The sequence below is a fragment of the Pelodiscus sinensis genome, chromosome 22, assembly GCF_049634645.1.
Source record: "Pelodiscus sinensis isolate JC-2024 chromosome 22, ASM4963464v1, whole genome shotgun sequence".
Taxonomy (NCBI): domain Eukaryota; kingdom Metazoa; phylum Chordata; order Testudines; family Trionychidae; genus Pelodiscus; species Pelodiscus sinensis.
This window is the reverse complement of record NC_134732.1, coordinates 12,996,820-13,019,795: the sequence shown is the minus strand read 5'-3', so window position 1 is coordinate 13,019,795 and position 22,976 is coordinate 12,996,820. Positions and strand designations below refer to the sequence as shown.

The 22,976-nt window shown below is 40.4% G+C and overlaps 1 protein-coding gene across 21 annotated transcripts in view; it reads left to right on the top strand.

The window, feature by feature from the left end:
• FNBP1 (formin binding protein 1) overlaps window positions 1-22,976 on the top strand; it is a 170,939-nt gene that overhangs the window by 122,820 nt on the left and 25,143 nt on the right. For 8 of the 21 annotated variants that reach the window (XM_075905365.1, XM_075905380.1, XM_075905364.1 and 5 more), the window contains 3 exons: window positions 5,629-5,826; window positions 7,230-7,412; window positions 19,562-19,597. In XM_075905365.1, coding sequence (XP_075761480.1) covers window positions 5,629-5,826; window positions 7,230-7,412; window positions 19,562-19,597 — 417 coding nt within the window. Of the gene's footprint in view, window positions 1-5,628; window positions 5,827-7,229; window positions 7,413-15,156; window positions 15,241-19,399; window positions 19,415-19,561; window positions 19,598-22,976 lie in introns of all 21 variants that reach the window. The other 13 variants (XM_075905366.1, XM_075905367.1, XM_075905373.1 and 10 more) reach the window with 8 other exon arrangements.

Genomic DNA, 22,976 nt, shown 5'->3' with positions numbered 1-22,976 from the left:
TTTCCTCAACAAAAAAATCCTTGGTGTTCCCCATTAAAAAATGCTCCCCTCCAGGTCTCCATCAAAGTAGCTGCTTTTAATGCCAGTGCATATTTCTGCTGGCAGCTCAGACCCTCATTCATTATTTCCCCCAGCGCTCTGAGCTGTGTCTATCTGGGGCTCATTGCTTTTCCATGTGTCAGTTGCCTCCAGCCCCTGTTCTCACCCCTAAATTACTAACAACACCTCATTGGGATTGCCGGAAAACATGCTGGGCCAATGGAGACCTCTGCCCTCCATGATATTGAATATTTGCTGGGTTAGGCTTTTTAAGTTAATAGCTGCTTCAACATCTGCATATAAAAGTAAATCAATGTTCTTTTACTCTTAGTTTCAGAACCATATAGTTGCCATACGAAGCACAAATCTCCATTACAACCCTGAAAGGTACCAGTGTTCGTGTTCATTCCCCTTCCACAGCTGGGAGCACAATAATCAACCAGCCACAAGGGGTTTGATGTGCAGCTATTTGGCTGCTTTCTCACCCTCTTACCTTTTGTGTGTTACTCCCCCAACTTCCTGCCATCCTCAAACTCCCTCTTGTACCCCCACCCCACACCCTCTCCTGCCGCCAAACTCCCTTCCAGACTCTGTCCTCCTCATCCCCTTGTGCACCCCATCTCCCACCCAGATCCTGCAGCCCCATCCCTATCCCACTCACTGGCATCCTGTCCAGCACAATGAACCCCTCATTTTTGTCCCCACCCCTGAGCCTAAGGAAGTCCCCAAAATCCTCTAACCTTGGGACCCCAGAAAAGTAAATCTGACCTATGGGAAGGCCTGAACCTCAGTTCTCCCGGTCTCTTCCCCTTGCCCCGTGGGGCTGGAGTGCCAGAAGAGTGAGGTGTCTTAGTTGGGGGCCACATCAGGAGGGTTGGGGGTTTTTGAGGAGTCTTTTTTATTTTCACTTGTGGGTTCCCCAACTGATTTTTTTTTGTGGGTCAGTGTCTCCTAACCCACCGTCCCTCCTCCCCTGGCATAAATAAAGAGAACATTGAAACATTTTGTGTTGGACATAAATTAATATTTTACTTTATTTAAAATGAAGTTTGATAAACTAACATGAAAAAGTTAAAATGCTTATTCTGTTTGATAATTTAAATTAAACTGTTCTCCTTAGCTGCAGCTGGTTCAGAAAATATGGTCACTGTACGCAGCCTGTCCCTGACCTCCCACTGTCCCTTCTCCCCGGCACGCAGATCTGTAAATAGAAGTTAATAAGTTAAATCTTGGCATGCCACTTCTGAAAGGTTACCGACCCCTGCTGTAACTAAAGGAACTCAAGCCAATAATCAAAACCTGTTCTTGCAGAAAAAGAGCAACCCTGCTGTAAGTCAGACTGAGCTTTGTAACCAGTGCAGAAGTTAGAAAGGCGTTCCTAGGTGCTAGGGGCTTTCGCCTTCTTTTCATCACAAACAGTAGTATAGTATTGCCAACTCCAAGTATAGTACTCAAAAATCATGAGACTGTTAAAAATAATAAATACGTCGGGTTATTTTTATTTGGCTTTTGGGGCTTGAATCTTTTGGGTGCCATTAAGCCATGTTTTCTAGCTTTCTACATAACCAGGGTGGCTAGAAAGTTGGTGGTGATGAAAGCTGAGATTCTCATGTAATAACATGACTCCAGTAATTGGAGCTTTAACAAAAATACCAAATATATTGAGACTCATGAAAAAAGTCAAAGGAGTGGACAACACTGCCTTGCGTGCCCAAGTATCTCAAATTAACTCTAGCTGGGATAATGTAAGGATCTTTAAGATTTTAATGTTTGTCCTTTTTGGCATTAAAAAGTTAAGAGGCTGATAGCAATGTGATTACTAGTGCAATTTTAGGAGTATTAAATACTTTGTACTTCTTTGGTGAACTTCAACTGAGGATCTTCTTGTACAGTACCTAATTCAGTACATTTATCATTACAAATACCACTCTAGAGAAATAATACTGTTCCATACAGTAACTATGAAGTCTACAATTCATAGTGCTACAATTGTGCTGTGTGTAAATACGAAGGTTGTCACCCACAATTGCATTATATTTATTTTGCTGGAAAATGGCAGGTGAATCCATAGGAAGCACCATGGTTGTGGTTGCATGATGTGTAAAACTGCTTGTAATATGCCTTTGATCTTCAGAAGTCTGCACATGCCTTACATGACTTGAGCAAGCCCCCAGAGGGAGTTGTGTGAGGGTGGGGATTGGCAGTCTTACCATTCTATTCATACTCCATTAGATCCCATCTGTTCCTCTGGTATGTGCATACCTATACAATAGTGTTTCTCAAAGTTGTCCGCGAAACCACTTTCAGAAAGCTGCTTAACTGGCTGCGCCGGTGTGTCTATTTACTGGCACCACAGCCATAGAGCCTCACAGCTCCCATTGACTCTGATTCACCGTTTGCAGCCAAGGGGAGCGCAGCCAGTTAGCAGCGTCTCAAAATGGTTTTACGGACGACTTTGAGGAAACACTACAATACAGTGACAGTAATGGTGCTCAAATGTTTCTTTCAGTACATCTAAGCCAGGTCTATACTTACCATACTGGAGATCAATCTTTTGGCATTCGATTTAGTAGGTCTAGGAAGGACCTGCTAAATAGAACATTGAAGGTGCCACCGGTTAACGCTGGTACTCCTTGATTCACGAGCAGTAAGGGAAGTTGACGAGAGTATTTGAGCCCGTCGATTTCCTATTATGGATACGGTGCCAAGCTTGTGCCGACTCCAGTTCCGTTATTTACATAGCTGTAGTTGCATGCCTTAAGCCGACCTTTTGAGTTTAGTATAGATCTGGCCTAAGGTGCTACTTTCTGCATAAAAAATGCCACATCCCTCTCCTTTCCTGATGACTGAGAAGTATTAAAATGAAGAGCTGTGATGGGCTAGAATTGCCAAAGTGGAGACATTAAAAATACGTTTCTATCCACATTTGTATTTAGGAAACCACAGTTACAGAAAGGCTAAGTCACTCACCACGTGGATTCTATCTGGATAATAGAGATGCTGCTTTATAGTAAAATAAATGTATACACATTCCTTTTCTTGCCATCAACTAATGGATTTTCAGAGACTATGTTCAAGAGACATAGGAGCTCAAGCAGAATTAAACATTCTTGTCTACATGTCTGTTCTCAAGCATTGAAATACATGTTGGGATCTCTCCTTGTGAGACTTCTGGAAAACCATTTTTTTTCCACTTCATTATTCTCTGTTAAGGACTACCAGGATATATTGGACATATTTAATATTCATTACATACCAAATTTAATATTTATTACATACATTCACTACTGCCAAAAGATTGTCTCTTGTCCAACTCCAAAACTGCCAGGATTTCAGTCTTAATTTATTCTGCCACCTTCTCAGCATGTAGAAGCCCTTCTAAAATCAATGGGGAGTTGCATGGATTTAGCAAGGAATAGAATTTGTGTCTGTAATTTCTAATAAACTTACTAGGAGCATGCTACTTTTCCCATTCCTTTTTGTAGTAACTCTAGTAAAGCAGAGGTCATTATTGCAAGGGTAAACCACAGTGGCTGTTAAGTGAACCAGTGTGAAATTTGCTTCTGGAGGCTCTGGCAGTAGATAGGATTAATTTATTATGGACTTCTGAGATCCTGTTATGACATTCTCTCTGTCTGATACACAGAAGGAGCTGGTTATTTTTAGCTCCATTGTAATGGTAGGATATTTTGACAATATGGAAGAAACATTATATAATTAAAGGAGAAGAAATGAAAGGTTCAGACAGATGGAATAAAGCATGAGAATATAATGTAACCTGATTTTTTAAATTTCTTGCCATCCCCCCAGCTCTTGCTTTTATTCTTATAATTAATGAGCTTTGGAATTAGGCAAGTTTTTTATGTCAAGCTAAGTGAAACTAATAAATAAAAAGGGAGTGAGCTACATTAACTCCTCTAAGGTTTATGGAGACGATTGAATACCTAATAGATTTATGAGTACATATCTCATTAGCTTTCAATGGGACCTTTCCTTCTAAAGCACTTAGATGATATTGAAAATTTTGTTTTTTTGCTTTTGCTTAATTCAGGTTGAATATATGCATATCCTCCTATGTCTCTTCCATATGAGCCCTCTAGAGATTATTGTGTGATTTCTTTGATGACCAGAGAGAGAGAAAATATCCATATAGGATGAAATTAAGAGCGTCCTCCTAGAAAAGCCTATATATAGGAAAGAAGTTAGGAGAAAATTATTATTCTTTCATTTTTTTCTGTGTTTACAGATTTGACACATGTAGGGGAGGCTCATCATGGAACACTTTTAAAAAATATGGTGAAGGGGCTCAACCAAAGTTTGTTTCCATTGCACAGGGGCTCAATAGTTTGCACATGCTAGATTTTATTTATGATGTAGGAGCAGATTTCAGAATATCTTAGCTTCCATTTAGGTGCCAAAATAAGTAGCCAGTGGATGTCTAGCACAGGATGCTGAGTACTCTTGCACATATGGCCAGATTTGTGACTGTTGAGAGAATTCTGAAAATCTGCCCCCATGTGCATTATTGAAAATAAGTCCTTTGAAAATCACAGCCAGTGTGTTTGAAAAGGCACTAGATTAAAATGCATTTATGTAATTGCTATGAATGGCACATTAACAATTAGAGGATTTGCATCTGAAACTTTGCTGCAGTTGTACATCTAATTCATAAGAATCTTATGTATCATTACTGTTTTGGTTAATTATTATTTGATAATATATAGATAAAATAATTGTAAGCAATATGTGGCCTGTTTGTGAATGAGGTAATTGTATTCAGAAATGCAATATGGACAGAAGAGCTCACTGCTTTTCACAACAGAAGAAACTAATTAGTATTTATGTTTTTGTTCTCCTAAAGACAGCAGCATTTATCAGACCTTTTAATATCTGGCTTGCAATTGGAAGCATATTGGTTCTGTAATGGAAGATTTTTACTGCACAAGATTTGTTGTGGATACCCATTAGTGAACCTGAGTGCATGCAAAAGGTGTTATGAGTCACCTAATGCAAGCAGGACATTCAAGCACTGGAGTCTTAATATTTTTAAGGGAAATAAACATGAATACCAACAAGTACTTTTCATCTGTTGACCTCAAAAACTTCATAAAGGTGATTAAGCATAATTTTGCAACAGGGAAAGTGAGGCACGGCAAAGTGACTTGTCCAAGCTGCCCAGTGAGAGATCTGAGAAAAGAACTGAGATCTCTTGATTCCCATTTCATTGCAATTTTCAGTGAACCCTGTTTCCTCTTTGATTTCAGATTTAATTTGGTGCTAGTGCTTCAAACTTCATTTCTTTAGCTGGTACTTAGTCCTTTGGCCACTTAAAAAAATATTGGTGGTTAAAGCAATTGTTCTTAATAACCTTTGTAAACTGCACTCAGATTTTTACATGGGAGTGATGGAGTTAGTGCTAAGAAACCCATTAACAATTAGGGTGGTTTTGTTATGCTAATTGTTTAGTCACATGCTTCACTGTGACTAGGAGACATTTTCCTCCACTATTCTTACACTGTTCAGTTTGCAAACGCTTTTTTCATTGGCTTGCAACTTATTTACAAATAGTTTGTATTTGTGCTGTTTCAGGATTCACAACTGGTAATAGAAGCATTTAAATCAGGATTTGAACCACCAGGAGATATTGACTTTGAAGACTTCACTCAGCCAATGAAACGCACTGTCTCGGAAACCAGCCTTTCAAATTCCAGAGGTGATGGAAAATCTGAGCCCAAGTTTGGTGGCAAATCCAAGGGCAAATTGTGGCCATTCATCAAGAAAAATAAGGTACTGACTTTCAGACTTCATCGTCAGTGTCAGTATGTTTGTAGCCTTTAATGGCTTTCTTGTTTTGTAATCCTGGCAATTAAATTAAGACTAAAAGAAACAAACTTTAGTTTCAGAAAACTAAAAATTGATGTCCTATTATGGTGTTTTGTTATAGTCTTTTTTGTTATATTTTACTTGTAAGATATTTTTATTTCTATATTTCTTAAATTGTGTTGTTCTTTGTTTACTTATGTTTTTAATTGTCTTTGCCATGGTCCATTTCTGTTTCTAATTCAGATTGGGAATTGTGTGCATTTACACAGTGCTGTGCATGCTAACTAACTAACATTGGTACTTTTGGGCAGCTTCTCTCCAGTGTCATTATTCTGATACTTCTAAAACTTTCCTTAGCTTTTTATTTTGCATGACCATTTCAGTCTGTACTGTGGGTACTGCAGTTGGGGAAGCTGGGGGTGGGGAATGGTGGTACCCCATCCTTTTGTAGCACATCTAACTGAGCCTTTACAGTGCAGCAGATTTTTTTAACTCATATTATCATTTATATCCATTAAACTCGTCTCTCCATTGTCATATTTTACACTGTGATGCATGGCAACATTTATCTGGGATTATTGGTCTGTATCAGGATGACAAGAAAAATTCTGCTTTCAGTTACACCAGTGTAAAACCAGAGAACTCCGCTGAGTTAATCTCATTCTCTGTTGCCCTTCTCCTTCCCTAGCCATTTACAGGAATTGCAAAGTGAGAGCAGAACACTAATGAATCAGAATGGTGTATTCGCTCTGAGCTGATGTAAATGATCACACAAAATGCAGGGCAAGGGAAGATTGACTCCTCTGATGTTTACACTCATATAACAGCAGAATCTGGCCTAATACCTCTCTTGTAAATTTGTAGCTTCATTTTTTTTTAAATAAGTGTGGTGTGCATAGAGAAAGATAACTTGAAAGCAGGAAGAATGAAACGTTGTTTTCCAGATAATAGGAATGCTACTGGGCACTAAGGTACCTTCTTAATTTGATCCATGTAAATTCAGGTATTTGAAAGATATATACATATGCATTATTCTGACCAGCCCACAGAACTAGCACAGAGTAACGTATGGGAATATAGTTTGCATGTAAGAATCTGCATGAGCTTTCTGTCGAATTATTCCATGTTACCTTTCCATTGCATTACTTACTAAAACTCCCATTTTTATCACATTCTTCTTTTAACACAAATCTTGAACGCTGTTTTCCTTCCCTCTTTTTTGAACCATGGCTTTAAATATTTAATTATTTGTTTCAATTACTTTCCTGAATTTTGAATATTGTTTTTGATGCTTATTTTGTTTTGTGTTTTTTTTATCTTTTTATTTTGGTTTTTTATTCTATCACTTCTCCATCTCTTATACGTAGCTTATGTCCCTTTTAACATCCCCCCATCAGCCCCCTCCTCCTCCCCCTGCCTCTGCCTCACCCTCTGCTGTTCCCAACGGCCCCCAGTCTCCCAAGCAGCAAAAGGAACCCCTCTCCCATCGCTTCAACGAGTTCATGACCTCCAAACCCAAAATCCACTGCTTCAGGAGCCTAAAGCGTGGGGTAAGTTCTCCTCTAGATACCTCTTGCTGTCTGTCTTTCTTCGCTTTTATTGCACGTTCTGTTACGTAAAATCTTGTTTTGTGAATGAAGCCATTGTGTTTTACCATAACATACAGACACACCCAAAAAATCCAGTGCAATGAAGTTATCTGTAGTCAATACCCCCACAACGAAACCACAAAAACAGAGTCCTGTTTGAAATGACAGATTTCTCTTTTGACAGAGGGTTGTTTTCCTTTTCCAAAAGGTAGTGGGGGAGATATAATATTAAATCTCTCTTCACAGAGAGACAAAAATATGTACCTTAGCAAGTTAGCATTAAGACATGTAGAAGTTAAGTGAGAGTTTGTCCATGATCCAATGATCCTGTGGAAAAATTGGGGAAGAACACAGTTCTCCTGACTTTTACTCTGTTGGACCATGCTCCTCCTCCCTCCCTCGCCCCACCAGATACTGGAGCATGAAGAATTGTATCCCAGCATTTCTAAATATGTCTTTTCTGGATGTTTCCCATTGAACCAGCAGGTTCTGTTGGATTCTGGACTGACTTTCACTCCCCATAACTATGAGAGAGGATGTACACAATTTAGATTCCGTGCAGTGTGTAAGAACTTTATACACCAGTGTTTCTCAAAGTGGACTGTGGCCACAGTTTATGTAAAGGTGGCTCCCCTTGGCTGTAAACAGCGAACCTGAGCCAATGGGAGATGCGAGGCGCTGAGGCTACGAAGCCTTTATATAAACAAACTAGAGTGTCTGGTTTGCAATTTTCTCAAAGTGGGCTTGTAGGCCTGTGGCCAACTGTGAGAAACACTGCTCTATAGGACTGTAATAGTGTAGTCAGTTAAATGATTAAGCGATGAGCTAATGCTTATCGGTTAACACTATCTACTACACGCAATCTTGCCCCCCCCCAGCAGCCCTGCATATAAAGTATTTTGGAAGCCAGTGCAGTGGCACCTACTCCTGCTGCAGCTCTGCATTTAAAGAACTTGAGAGTCGGTGCATAAGCATCGCAGCAGGGGTAGGTTCCAGACCCAGCACAAACCAGGACTGAGCCAGCGTGCTTGCATACCAGATCTCAAGCTCGTTTAAATGCAGAGCTGCTTATCGGTTAATTTTGTGCCCGACAAAATTTTTGTCAGCTACACGCTGACCCAATTGCATGCTTCCTAACATCCCTACTGTCTACACCCACGGGGGCTAAGGACAAAAATAAAATCTCTTTGATGTTGCATTGTGCTGCTGCTGGTTTGCACTGTGCTACCAGTGCAGAGAGGCCCTTAAGCAGTTGCCATTGCCATGGGAGTTTCATCCTACTGGTAGGTCAATCCTTCAGCGACCCAGAACTGATGTTGCAGGTCCTGTCTTTCCTTCCCCCTTGCTGATAGCAGCATAATGAAAATGACTAGGTCTTCCCTTCAGCCAAGTAATCCCTGCCTGACTTATTGGCCTTTTGGTATCATTGGCAGCATGCATACATTAGAAACCTTGGACTCTGGCTCTCTAACTTATTCCAGGCAGTCAACCCAACTTGCAGAAAGCCACTGTCGCACTGCCCTGTCCTGAGAAGAGCACAGTGCAACTCGGCCAAAGCCACGAACCTAGGTTAACTTATATTTGTGCACACAGATGCTGATGTTTATAGGGCTATATACACATAAGAACCTAGTTACATATCTGGAGAGAGAGAAACAGAACTAGGCAGTAAACTGTAGAGAAATGGGCATAATAAAACAACAGGCCTGATTCTGTGTCTGTAATCTTACCTGTGCTTTCAGTGGACTACTTACAGGAAACCGAGTCTGTATTTGTAAACTGATGTTTGGGGCATTTATATTGAGCTAAATATTAATCGCATTAGAAGTCTTTGTAAAGCTTCTGTAAATTTTCAAATGTCACATTCAAGGCAGACTATTTTTTTCTTTGAAAATGAAGACTTGTCTGTTATTCTACCATGCTATTGTGTTGTGCCATCAGTTTTTAAGCATGCTAAGAAGTAGATAGCACAGTCTAACCCTTAGTTCTTAGGTAATTTTGTAGGGATTATTTTCCTTTCTAATAGAGCATTATAGAAAGCAACTATAACTGTTAGCTTGCTTTACAAAAACTAAAAACTGACTCAGTAAGGAGGAAACAGCATATAAAGGGCCAAATTCTGCTCTCCACAGGAAATCCCATTGGTAGTTTGATCCAGAAGATGATGATCAGTAAAATTGGGGATGATCTGTATAGAGACCTTCAATATCATATAATTACAAAGAAGTGTTTGGAGACCTTCAGTGCAACCCACATCCTAATCACTGCATCTGGTCACAAAGAGTAAATAATTTTTTTAAAAATCTTTCAAATAGCATATAAACAAACCTATATAATGCTCTGTTTGGTAGTTGTCATCTTGACAAATTTACAGTTCAATGTAGTACTAAAAATCCATTTCCCCATCAAAAGACCACTGGAAATCTGAAAGTTTCAAAATTTGTCAGAAAATAAATTCTATAAATGTAGCCACACATGAGATAAGTTCTGTAATTTTACACAAACATTTTTCCTAATGACTTCTCAGGGAGAAGCTTGTTCCTTCAGTTCTACATTGGAAACTTTATTTGTAGCGTGTCTCTAAGAGAGCTGAATAGTAATAGAGAGGTAGCGGTATTAGTCTGATCTTGCTAAAACAAAAGGAAAAACTTTGTAGCACTTTAAAGACTAACAAGCTCATCACCTATTAAACCATCTTGTTAGTCTTGAAAGTGCTACATAGTTTATCCTTCTAAGAGAGCTGGGATTCTGATAGGCTTGCTCATGTTGAGTAGCTACTTCCTCCAAGATTTTAGCTCAAGAGATTTAAATGGGACTACTCGTAGAGTGAGCAAGAATATAACAGTCTGGCTTTGTGAAAGCAACAGAGTAGTTCACTAAACAGTGTTCCCAAACCGATGTTAGGTGTTTTTAGCTTGTAAAAATGTCTTTTTTTTTACACCACACAAAAGCCCAATGAGCACTTCACAAATGTATATTTCCAATGTACATATTCCTATTTAGTAAATATTTCGCTATCTAAGCAATTATGACAAATTACTTTAAACATTTTGTTAATGAAATGTCATTATACACTATGACAGTGCTAGGAGAGCATCTATTCAAACTTTAATGCCCCTCAGCCAAATTCACTCATCTTTGCATGTGTATATATATCTGCCAAACTGAAGTTTCCAATTTATGCATCTGACAAAGTGGGTTGCAGCCCACAAAAGCTTATGTCCAAATAAACATGTTAGTATTTAAGGTGCCACGGGACTCCTCATTTTTGCTGAATCAGACTAACATGGCTACCACTCTGTAGCTTTCTTTTGGTTCACCCTAATTGTCCACTGATGCATTCATTTAAAAAAAATTTTTTTTTGCTAAAGCAGGTGGATTGGGAGCCACTGGCCCACAGAAAAATCAATTGGGAGCCACACAAGTGAGAGGCAAACCCTCACTGACGTAGTCACCAACTGAGAAGGAGAAAGACTCTCCCCATATTCCCCTCGCACACCTGAACATAGGGGCCCAGGCTAGTAGATTTTGTGTGCTCCAGCCCCACAGAGAGCTGGCAAGGGGCTGGAGTGCCAGTGTGGGCTCCCCAATGTTGGGGGAGTGAGCCCCGACCCTTGGGGGCTGGATCCAGGCAAGGCAGGGGCTGAATCTGGCTCTCGGGCCTTAGGTTCTCCACCCCTGTTCTGAAGCCGTGCTAAATCTTTGGCTATTCTGTATTTCACTTCCTTTTGTCATTGGCTATTTGGATGTCTGTACGTAAATAGATGTTTTTCCCTGTCTGCTTCAGTGATAGCACAAGACAACATTCAGAACATTTTATATTCTCCTGTGGGGCGAATTCAGATCACTTTCTCCATGTACAAGTGCTGCGCGAAAGAGGCAGTTAATGTGGCAGGCTGCTCTAGTTCATAAAGTCCATGTCCTATTGACCTTTGGTGGGCAATAATTTTTGATGGGAGACCACTTCAGGAATTTGATAAGTAGTCGAGGGCTGCACTCTTCCATTATATTAATGGAAGAGGTCTGGGATGGAGATTGGGTGCAGAAGGGAATATGGGGTAAGGGATTGGGGTGTGGGATCTGGGAGGGAGTTTGGGTGAAGGAGGGGATTGTGACCTGAGGCAACGGACTGGGGTGCAGGAGGTGGTGTAGGGTCTTAGAGGGGAATGTGACCTAGGGTAGGGGTGCAGAGGTTTGGGTTGTGATCTGGGATAGGAGATTAGGGTGCAGAGTCTGGGAGGGGTATGGCTGCAGGAGAGGATTCTGACCTGGGGGAGGGAGAGCAGGGTTGGGGAGGGGGTTATGACCTGGGGCAGAAGTGCAGGAGGGGTGTAGTCTCTGGGAAGAGGCTGTGATCTGGGGTAGGGGTCCAGGGTCTGGGAGGGGATTGTGACCTAGAGCAGGAGTGCAGGAGGGGTGTAGGATCTGGGAGCAGATTGTAACCTGGGTCAGTACTGCAGCGGGTGGTGGGGTAGGATCTGGGATGGGGTTGTGACCTGGGGCCAGGAGTGCAGGAGGGTGCAGGGATTTGGGTTGTGACCAGAGACAGCAGATTGGGATGCAAGGTCTGGGAGGAGTTATGATCTGAGGAGAGGTGTTGGAGGGGATGCTGTGTCTGGGAAGGTGTATGGAAGCTGGGGTAGGAGTGCAGAAGGTTTGGGTTACATGGGGTAGGGGTGCAGAAGGGGTTCAGAGAGTTGGAGGAGGGAGGGGCTGGGGTGCCAGAAGCAGGCTCTGGCTGGGAGACCTTACCTGGGTGGCTCCCAGCCAGCAGCCCAGCAGGTTCCTTAGCCAGGGTCCCTGTCTTCCATGCTCCTGTATGTGTTCAGAGGAGCTGCAGGAGCCATGTTTGCTGCTGCGAGCCAAGAGTGAGGGAGGAGGGGAACTTCACATGCAAACAGGCAGCTGCTATTGGCCAGAAACTGGCCAATGGAAGCTACTAGGGTGCGGACAGCCTGAGAAGCCTTTTGCCCCTTCTCCCAAGCTCTCAGCATTCAGGGACACACACATGGCCCACAGCCAGCTTCACTACGTGCTGGACGGGGCAGGCAGGGAGCTGGCTGAGGCTCTCGAGAACTGGATTTGGTGGCGTGGCGGGCCGAATCCAGCCCGCAGATCATAGTTTGCTCAGCCTTGCTCTAGCCTATCATCATGCAGAAGGTCAAGACTAGACAATCATAATAGTCCCTTCTGACCAGAAAATCCTATTAGCCTGTAATAGTTATATAAAAGGAGTATGGCTGGCATGTTTTAGTGTAGATATGTTTTAACCCAACCCCTCATAGAATACTAGGACTGAAAGGGACCTCGAGAGGTCATCGAGTCCAGTCCCCATGTTTAGTGCAAGTTGATTGTAACCCTGGCAAAAATATCTACATGAGGCCGCAGCTGTGTCAAGTATGCACGTGGTTTAACATTGCTTTTACGGTATTGATATATTATAAGATATTCTTGTCCTGCCCTCCTCACGCTGCTCCAAATCAAACAGGATCTGAATTTGGCACATGAGGACAACTCCTGATGTTACACATATTGGACTGTGGTATTACTTAAGAAATTTAGCAGTTGGTGGTTGGGAGAAACTGCCTTTATTGAAGTAAGCTTTTATTAATGAATAGATGTGTTGATGAAAAGCCACAGGTGGAAAAGAATCACAGGAACCCCATAGGACAGTGCAATTTAGTGCTTAATTGGCAAAGCAAAAGTGTTCAGCTGACCAAAATGTTTCATTAGAGATTGATGTTGTCTATACACTCCTTCCTTGTGCTCAGGGTTTATGCCCATCCTAGTCAAATAGCTTGTAATAAAGAGATTGTCATTGCAGATACCTAGATATTATTGTAGATTTTTTTCAATTGGTCTAATCAATAGAAACCAGACTCTTCCAGCTTTACTCATACTGACTTCTCTTGGTCCCTTAGAATCTAATCCAACTCTCATTAAAATCAATGGAAAATATCACCCTTAATTTCAGTGGGAGTCATTGCATAGTAAGAGATTACACAAGTTGAGCAAGTTTGGTAGACTCTGGAGCTAAACAGCTTAGGTCAACAGATGCAAAATTGCACATGGTGTGAAATTCCCATGGTAAATTGGCATTTTGCTATCCAAAAATAAATGAATGAGTAAAAACCACACAATTACTACATTAATCCCAGGAACCCAGAATGGATTTGTCTATTTAGTAAATTCTAGTGATTTCCATGTGCTATTTTTATTTAATACAAGATATTACGCTGCTCAGGGTTGGGGAGGAATAATTCCTGAATTTAAAAAAGAAAGAGCCAAAAGTTCTGACAAATATTCAAAGAAATTATGAGAGGCACTTATCCTACATTCATTCATACATTGTTTTGAATTAGGTCTCCAAACTGATGATTCTTGCATCTTTCTCCTTGGAAAGAGGTAGAAGTCCATTCAATAATCAAGACTTTAGCTTAGTCCACAGGGTTTTAGTCAACATCAATATGAGTGGCTGAATCCTGGTCAGTAGTTTAAAAAAATAGTTATAGTAGTTGCAAGTGTCTGCATCCTGCTAGTTTCTGTGGGTTTTTTAAATAATAATGTCCTATTTTCCACAAAGTTTCTCTCTCCCTTTTTGCTCTGAAAGACCCACATAAACAAAAAAACCTGAGACACAGTAAAGGGGACATAGCGAGAGTCATGAGTACAAGGCACTATAATCAAATTAGAAATTGAGAAATAATTATGTTTCTCGATTTCAGTTATAGTAATTTTAACTTAGGTGTTAACTGTAAAAATAATGCTTTGTAAGATCTTTGAGTTGACTATGTCCCTTCCTGGAAGTTAAAGGGGCAAAAACAGTACATGCAGAAAATCAGGAACCACGTATATAAATCATAGTTTCATTTATACCTGCTCTGCATTTTCAAATGCCATTTTGAGGGCATACAAAATCCAGTTCTTTGCTATTTGCTATTAATTTTATGTTGCTTATTTTACAGTTGCTGAGTAGCAGTAACTCAAGCTTTTTCATTTAAAGAGCAACTCTTTTAAGCAAACAGAAAAATGTCCAGATTTTATTTATATATCAGATTTTATTTATATAAAATCTGGTTGAGCCTATAATATATATATTATAGGCTCAACCAGATTCTGTTCTCCAGGCCATCCCAGTAAACCTGAGAGGGATTTTTTGTGGTTTCTTTTCTAGTGGAAGTTGTTGACTTTAATACAATGTAGCATTTTTTTCCATTGCACCAATTAATATGTTTCCTTGATCATTTTGTCTGGCCTCTGTGACATACTGTGCACCTTTTTCATTGATGTTCTACCTTAGCAGTCCACCTGTAGAAAATGTTTCTTCGTTATGGGTGATATGCAGAGTCAGCGTGCAAGAAAAGCAATTGCATTCTGTGCCCTTGGGAATGCTCATTGTTTTAATACATACTCTGTATCAAGACCAGTTTTTTAAAATGCCTCAATTTATTCTGGCCTGAACAAGCAGTGATTTTCAATTTGACATGTTTAATCTAGCTTTTAAAAATATGATGCCTAGTTAATTTATCAAAAGAAAAAAGTTACCCTCTGAAGTTACCTGGTATCTTGCAGGTTCCCACCATCACACTTAAATGTTAATTAAACCCAGAGCTATCTTTTTGCTGTAGAAACAGAAAATGTTGAGGTGTCCTTGTTAGTCTCTTCTTTAACAAGTGTGTGTTTTCTCTTGCTGACTCACCGGCAGACTCAGTCTTTGTATATTCACAAAGAACTCATGAAGAGGACTTTAGGGAAACCCACGTGTGCCCTTGAGGCTAGGGACTATGTTGTAAGTTTGTGTATGGTGTGATCAACCCATACAGTTGCTGCACAGTCGCTAACCCCACTTACAATACTGCAAAAGGATGCTTCAGTGAAGATGTTTGCGGAAGGCATAAGGAAACTGGAAATTCAGTGTGAGGACAGCCATGACTTACTGACAGAAACAACTGATCCTGTAAAAGAGGGGCAGTTGTCAGTACTGGAGAAGCTGGAATTGGCACAACTAAAATGGTTAAACATGGGAAATTCAGACCACAGTGGAACCTGCTTTAAGTGAGTTTAGCTGTCACAAATCTCTAAAGATAAGCATAATCTCAAACTATTTCAACTCATTGCCGTACGCTGATTGCAAGTCTGGTTAGATTTGTGGGCTGAGCTCTGCTATACAGTAAGGTTGTTCAGTGTACAGGTATTCTAAGAGGGTTCCGCTCTATTTATTAAACATATTTGTGTGGATCTTTGTAAACATAAATCTGTCCATGACCAATGGCAGTGCATTCAGTGCAATGATACTGTGGTAATATACTGCACCTTTTCAATAGAGCTTTTAACTTTCACTTCTACCAGCATCAAAGCTTCCCTGAACTTCAGTAAATTTGTGGTTCATGGGATCAAGAGCTGTGACTTCTGAATGTGCTGTTCAAAGCCAAACTAGAGGAAATTGTTACAAGATCAAAGATAAAACATTTTACTCTTGGATAAACTCAGAGTCCAGTGATGTATTTAATTCCCCTGTCTTCTGTAAGTGAGGTTAGTGTCTGTGATTATCCAATAACACATGGACTTGTTGGCTTTCATGGTCTCTCATGTGTTATTGAAGCTTGTGGCTTTTAGGCTCCCCATTGTTCCCTGCAAGGCTTAGTGAGACTTGTCTTAAAGTGACAGTTGGGTGGGATTTGCTCATTACATTTTCTAGAAATATCATTCTATAATCTTTTGAAGAGTCCCCTTTCACCCATGAACCGAGCAAATCTCTAAGGGTACATCTGCACAACAACATTATTTTCAAATAACTCAGTCCGTCTACACAGCAGGCAGTTATTTTGAAATGTTGAAATACTCTCAAGCTGGAGGACTTCTTACTCCAGCTCTTGTAATCCTCATTGTACAAGGAGTAAGGGAAGTTGGAGGAAGAGTGCTCTATTTTGAAATAAGTGCTATGTAGACGCTTCCAATTTTGAAATAAGCTATTTCTAAATAAGCTACGCAATTGACAAAGCTCAATTTGTGAAGCTTATTTCAAGTTAAGCCCTGCTGTGTAGAAGCACTGTAACACAAAATGCAACAGAATTGGCCAAAAACAAAAAATCAGTCATTTAGTAACTACATTTAATACAATTTGTTTTCAGTCTTGTCAGATATACAGCAGTTGAATTGCTGCCATATGATGTCAACATTTTTGAAAAACAGAAAACTTTGTGCTTTTAAATTCAGCATTTAATTGTTTTCTTTTGATTTATAACCTATTAGAATTTTTCTGCTTTGTTATTCATGCTGTGTATAACAATGCCCCATTTTTGGAGAATGTTTATTATGAAAGTTTCTGCTTTTCATAATACTTAACAATAATGTATGTATTAGACTTGCAATGTCTATTACTCCTTAACGTTTGCTGAATTTACAGTAAAAGAATAGTTTAATGCTGATGACTCTTTGGTCATAGTTTAGTCTTTAGAATTATTAGTGTTTAGAATGTAGCGCATGTAGCAAACATTTGTGCGTTCTAGAGTGCTTCGTAGGTAAATATTTTTTTCTGCACCATAACTGTTTTGTGTATTTATGTACAAGGATCTCAACTTGTGCTGATCATGTCTATGCTAAAGTTCACAGGAATGCTAAAGCAATTACAAAAATAAGGGCTGCCTAGACTTGTATTTCTTCAACAAGATATTTAGCCAGTTCCTCTTTCCATTTGTATAATTAATCCTTGCCTTTCAAAAATTGATTACTTCTGTTTGCTTATTTCATAGGCCACTTGCTTGTATGGTTTCTCTAGGCTCTGTGGATAGGAACGTATTTTTATTTACTGATTGACTTAAGTGTAAGAGAACGTAACTGACCAGTTTCTTGTCACAAAAATGCAGTTCAGCCTGGATCAATTTATGGACAATAAATCATCATTTGTTTTAAGACTACATTTTTGTTTGAATGCTTGGCTTAGTTTTATTTTAATATAATGTTAGGCTCTGCCAAGTTGCTGTAAAGAACGTGAAAAACTTCACACAGATTAAAATGCAATATCAAAGAAGATTTCCTTAACTTGTGCTTCCACTGCCTTACCTTTATTTTAGGTCCAATCTTAGAGAGAACTGTGCTTTCTTAAAACTGGCACTTTTGTTGGGTTATTGTGTCCTAATATTTAATAAGCTACGGACTTCCCAGTTTTGAATTGTGTGCAACTTTTGAATGCAGAGGTGCACAGAAGTCTTAAAATCCAGATTCACTCCTGATGGGAATGGAGTGCCTGCTCCCCATATTCCATCTGGCTTTCTCTGTTTCAGCACAGAGTACATATTTCACTGCATTTAATGCTCTTGGGATTTGCTGTGCAGTTTGTGATCCCAGGCTTGCAACACAGTCAGAATGCATGTTATCAGAGAATGAGGTTGAATCCAAGCTGGATTCTTCTTTCCCTTCCAAGCAAGTAACCTTTAAACCCCGATTTCTTGTATTAAACACCAGTTAATTCATGCCCCTGGGTTCAGAATAGAATGCTGCTGTACTACATCGATTGTATTTTCTATGGTTCCTGGAAAGCACCCTGTGTTGCTGCTGTGTTTGCATTGTTAGTAAGAAGGCACTGTAGTTTAGGTAATGAGGCACTACAATGCCATATCTGTGTTTTTAAGTATTGTAGGACAGGAACACTTGTATGGCCTTCAGTGTGCAACACTCAGGCCCTTAATTTGGGCTAACAATGATATTGTATTGGCTTGCATAAAGAAATATAGTAGCCTTTGAGGAAAGAGATTGCATATATCACATAGGGGACTTGTATACCCGTCGATAATGTGAGCGTGGAGCTAGAAGTGAAAATCTTATATTGAAAATAATTGGTGAAAAGGAAGGGGGGAGTTATTTTCCCTTTGCTTTCTTTGCTGTGATTTTGTCAGACCTTATAACCTAAACAAGGTTGAGCATGATTAGTACTTGAATGGGAGACCTACAAGAATGTCCTAGGTGCTGCAAGAAGTGGTATAGGTTATTACACAGAGAGCACTCGTCCCTCTTAATTAGTGCTCCAGCATGATAGTAAGGAAATACTACCTTTTGGGTATGCAATCTAGGCCCTGTCCACTTGGAATCATTGGCGATCCTACGGCATATTTTGCAGAAGGAGTACCAGGTTTAGTCACCATGCCCTAGCAGAATTTAAATTCATTTTTATTCCCTACTTCCTGCTCCAAAGAGTTATCAGGCCCGTACACAGTAGGGGTGCGAAGAGTGCAAAAACACCTCCTATGGTCCCCCAAGTAAGCATGCTCCGGCTAGCCAAGGGAAGGCAGGAGTGGTGCGCTGCCCGAGCCTCCCTCCCCCATGCTCTGGCCAGCTGAGGGAATGCTGATTTCCCCGCTTACTTGGGGAAACATGACGAGAGGTGTGCATTTACACACTTGCGGGCCACATTTACAAAAAAAAGCATGTACACCCCAGAAATTTCTGCATACGGGCCTGGTTATAGAGCGTGGCTGGCACCTGTGATATTTTTTGGCTGCCACCCCAGCAGGGGCGGAATTTTATTGCCGCTTCAGTGTTGAGTGTGGTGACCCAGTTAATTATGTAAGTACTGTAAAGCATCAGCTTTTCGGAGTGAGAGGTGCTACTTAAAAAGGATACTTTGAGACTCTTGCTATCTTAGCCATGAAAGTAAGTCAGTTGGGGTCACATTTTCACAAACACTGCCAAAATAAATATGCAAAGATGTAACATCTTTTTGTTTTCCACTTCCACTGATGAAATGGCAGCTGAATTGATAGTGTTTGGCCCATCTTGTGAACTTTTGCACAGATCTGTTAGTGGTGTTGATCATTTTCACATACCAACAGTGAGGAGAATGTGTGTGTTGTTTTATTATTACAGTAGGACTGAAGGAGTTCCTCTTCTACTGATGCGCTTGTTGTTTTTTTTCTCTTTTTTCCTGTATCCCTACATATTTTTACATGAAGCTTTCTCTGAAGCTGGTAAGCATAATTACAGCATGTTTGTCCTGTGTTTTAACCAAAATTTTGTGTGTGGTTTTTCTTGTATGTGCATTGTGACACCTACAACATGACTGAAATTAATTTTAAATTTGTTTCTTTGTGTTTGCTTTGTTTGACATTTATCAGATAACTTTGAACACACAGGTCTGGAGTCTAATAGAGGTGATCAGAATTCAATATTTCTAATAAGCTGCTAAAATTAACTCTAATTTATAGAGTAGTTTTATCTTTATTTTTGTAATCAAGGGCTGTAAAAGTGTAGTTAAAAATTACACCAAGCAGTTCTGATGCTGTACCTGAAATACACATGGGAGAACTAATTTTATAAGGGTCTCTGCTATGGCCCTTAATCCAGAGAAAAGTAAACATCTTTTATCTGACTGCAACATTGTCATAAATTGTACATTTTCCATGTTCAGGTACTACTAACAATTGGAACTCTGCATCATAGTTAACTACATTTTACAACCCTATATAGTCCTACAGAAAAACTAATAATGAAATTAATTAAATTTAAATAAACCTTAACCAAGAAGGTTAACTCAGTTTGATTTAAATTTGCAAATGATTGTGTATATGTATTAATCCTAAATAACTGGGATGATACCTTGAAATATGGTAAGAGAATGCATTGCAATACTGAAAATGGGAGAGGTAAGAGCATGAGTGAAAAGAAAGGATGTGATGTATTTTACATCCAAGATAGCGTACGGTTAAGGCAGAATTATCCGAACCTTGGTTAGTTCTGGATAATTTGTCTTGTCTCACTTGCCACACCTGATCACTGCCAGAAGAATTCAATTAAAATAGTCTCATAGGGGTAGCAGCTGAAGAAGTGGGTTGTGCCCACGAAAGCTCATGATACTATCTATGTATTTTTCAGTTAGTCTCTAAGGGTATGTCTACACTACAGTGTTATTTTAAAATAAGCTATTTTGAAATAGTTAATTTGAAATAGCTTATTTCGAAATAATGTGTCTACACACAAAATGCATTTTGAAATAGCGTTTTTCTATTTCGAAATAGCACATCCACATTGAGTGGACGTTGAACTGCATTTAAGGCTGGTTGGAACCAGTAGGGCTTCAGGTCAGGAGTAGCCTTGTGGCCAGGGCAGCCAGCAGGGCATCCTGGGAAGGGCTAGAGGCCCCCTATTTCGAAATATGCGTCTACACAGTGCTTATGTCGAAATAGCAATTTCAAAATTGGCACTATTCCTCGTGGAATGAGGTTTACCATTTTCAAAATAAGCCCTCCGCTATTTTGAATTAATTTCGAAATAACAGAATGGCTGTGTAGACGCTAGGAAAGTTATTTCGAAATAACTGCTGTTATTTTGAAATAACTTCACTGTGTAGACATACCCTAAGGTGCTACAGGACCATTGTTGTTTAAGTTTCTTCAATTTAAACCGTTTGTTGAATGATTTCAGGCCAACATGTAGGAAGGTACTAATGACATTTAAGTTCTAGGAAAGGACCTGCAGTAGTTTCAGTGATGTTAGCTTCGGAGGTTTCCTTCTTTTGGTCAGTCAGGGTCTTTAAATTTCTTTCACCCCATTATTCTTGAAGTCACCATTTTGCACCAGGTCTCCCCAAAATGGATGGACTTCTGTCACAAGGTGAGAGACTTATGGATGGCTTCCTGAGAGATTCTCAGCAAGCCATCCATAAGTCTCTCACCTTTTGACAGAAGTCCATCCATTCAAATATTCATTCAGATTATTCATCTCCTCTGCAGTACCTGAGGAGATGGGAGATTTCCAGCCCTTTGGCTCCACTGATGCAGTGCAGAGAGTCACTTAAGTAACCTCAGTAGTACAACTCCTGTAAACATTATCTTTCCAGACTCAGTTCAAAACTAAATACTTCAGACTCATGGTAGTCGCAAAGAAAAATGACAGAGAGATCCTGAGATCCCTCTGTTACTTACAAACCCAGTTGCCCTTAGCTCTGTGTAGCTCCAAAGCATGTACCTTCTACCAACAGAAATTGATCCAAGATAAGAAATTGCCTCACCCATGTTATCTCTCCACCAAGGCTCAAGGCTAGTAGTCATTGATGTTTATACAGAGACCTTCCACTTGTTCTATTTGCCAGTCATATTACTAGTAAGTAGCATTGGTGTGAAAGCCAGGCCTTTCTGTGCAGCAGCGTGTACTACAAAGTATAGGCAGCCATCATGTGAAAAAGGTTCTTGTCTTGACCCTCTTGGGTCAGAAATTGGATCCTCTTTTTGATGAGAAGTTACCCAGTGAATTCAGTGAGGGTTCTTTTTTAGTCTCGGGAATGCAGCTCTATGCAGAATTACAGCATTGGTCTGAAATATTTTCTGCTAATGCCCACTGCATTGTTAGGCCTGCTGTGCTTGGATGCTGCAAGTGTGAGCCTCATTTTCTGAATGAGGAGGGGTTTCAGAATTAAACCCCCATTTTAAACCGGGGCACCATTTCAGATGGGGGGGGCTACCTGTACATGCTACAATGGAGGGGAAGGAAGAGTGACAGAATGAAAGGGGGCAGACTGAGGACAGCGGCCTCAGCAGCGTTACTGAGTACAAGCCAAGCAGCAAATTGGAGGGGACCGATACCATAACCTCTCTCTCCCCCACACACACCATGTCTTTCCAGGGGCTACTAAAGCACTGAAACATCTAGTTTTTTGGGAGATAACTTAGAAATTAGCTGACAGGAGCACTGTATATAATTCCTATATAAAAGAAAGAAAATTAAATAAATATTAGACCCACTCAGCTCTAATTCTAACATGTTCTGACCTCTTGTATCAAATCACTTAAGGGACACTGGTTAGCATTAAAATGATAATATATATATTCTTAGTTTGTTACTGACTGTGGGAAGAGAGAGACTGTCAGGACTCCTTGGCTCTATCTCAGCTCTAGAAGGAACATGGGGTCTAGTGGATTACAGCAGGGGATACATTTTGGCTCTATATAAGAACATCAGAATGGCCAGACTGGATCAGACAAGTGGTCTGTCTAACCCAGTATGCTCTCTCCCAACAGAGACCAATGCCAGGTGCTTCAGAAGGCATGAACAGAACAGGGAGTCAGCAAATGATCCATCCCTGTCTCTCATTTCCAGCTTCTGGCAAACGGAAACTAGGGACACCATCCCTGCCCATTCTGGCTAGTAGCCACTGATGGACATATCCTCGAACTTATTTTTTCCTTATTGGAACCAATGTTCCCTCTAAGATTTTCCATCCATGAGTGGAGCGAGGTTTGTCTTGTACACTAACAATGAGGTCATATGTGCTTGTTTGGATGTGTGCCACTTTTGCACCCACCAGTGGTGTTGCTCCCCAAGAGACTCTCCCAGAGAGATCACACCTACCTTGTGTCAAGAAGGTGAGACATGCCCCTCCAGGGAGTGCTGCTCCCTTGGCAGCCTGTGTACAGGGCAGGGAATGCCCCAGGCTACTTCTCACAGGGCTGGCTGTGAGTCCCCAGCTGGTGCAGAGGGAAGCTGATGCAAGTGCCCAGGGTTTGCAGGAAGTGAGGTGCCTAGGGTGGGTGCAGT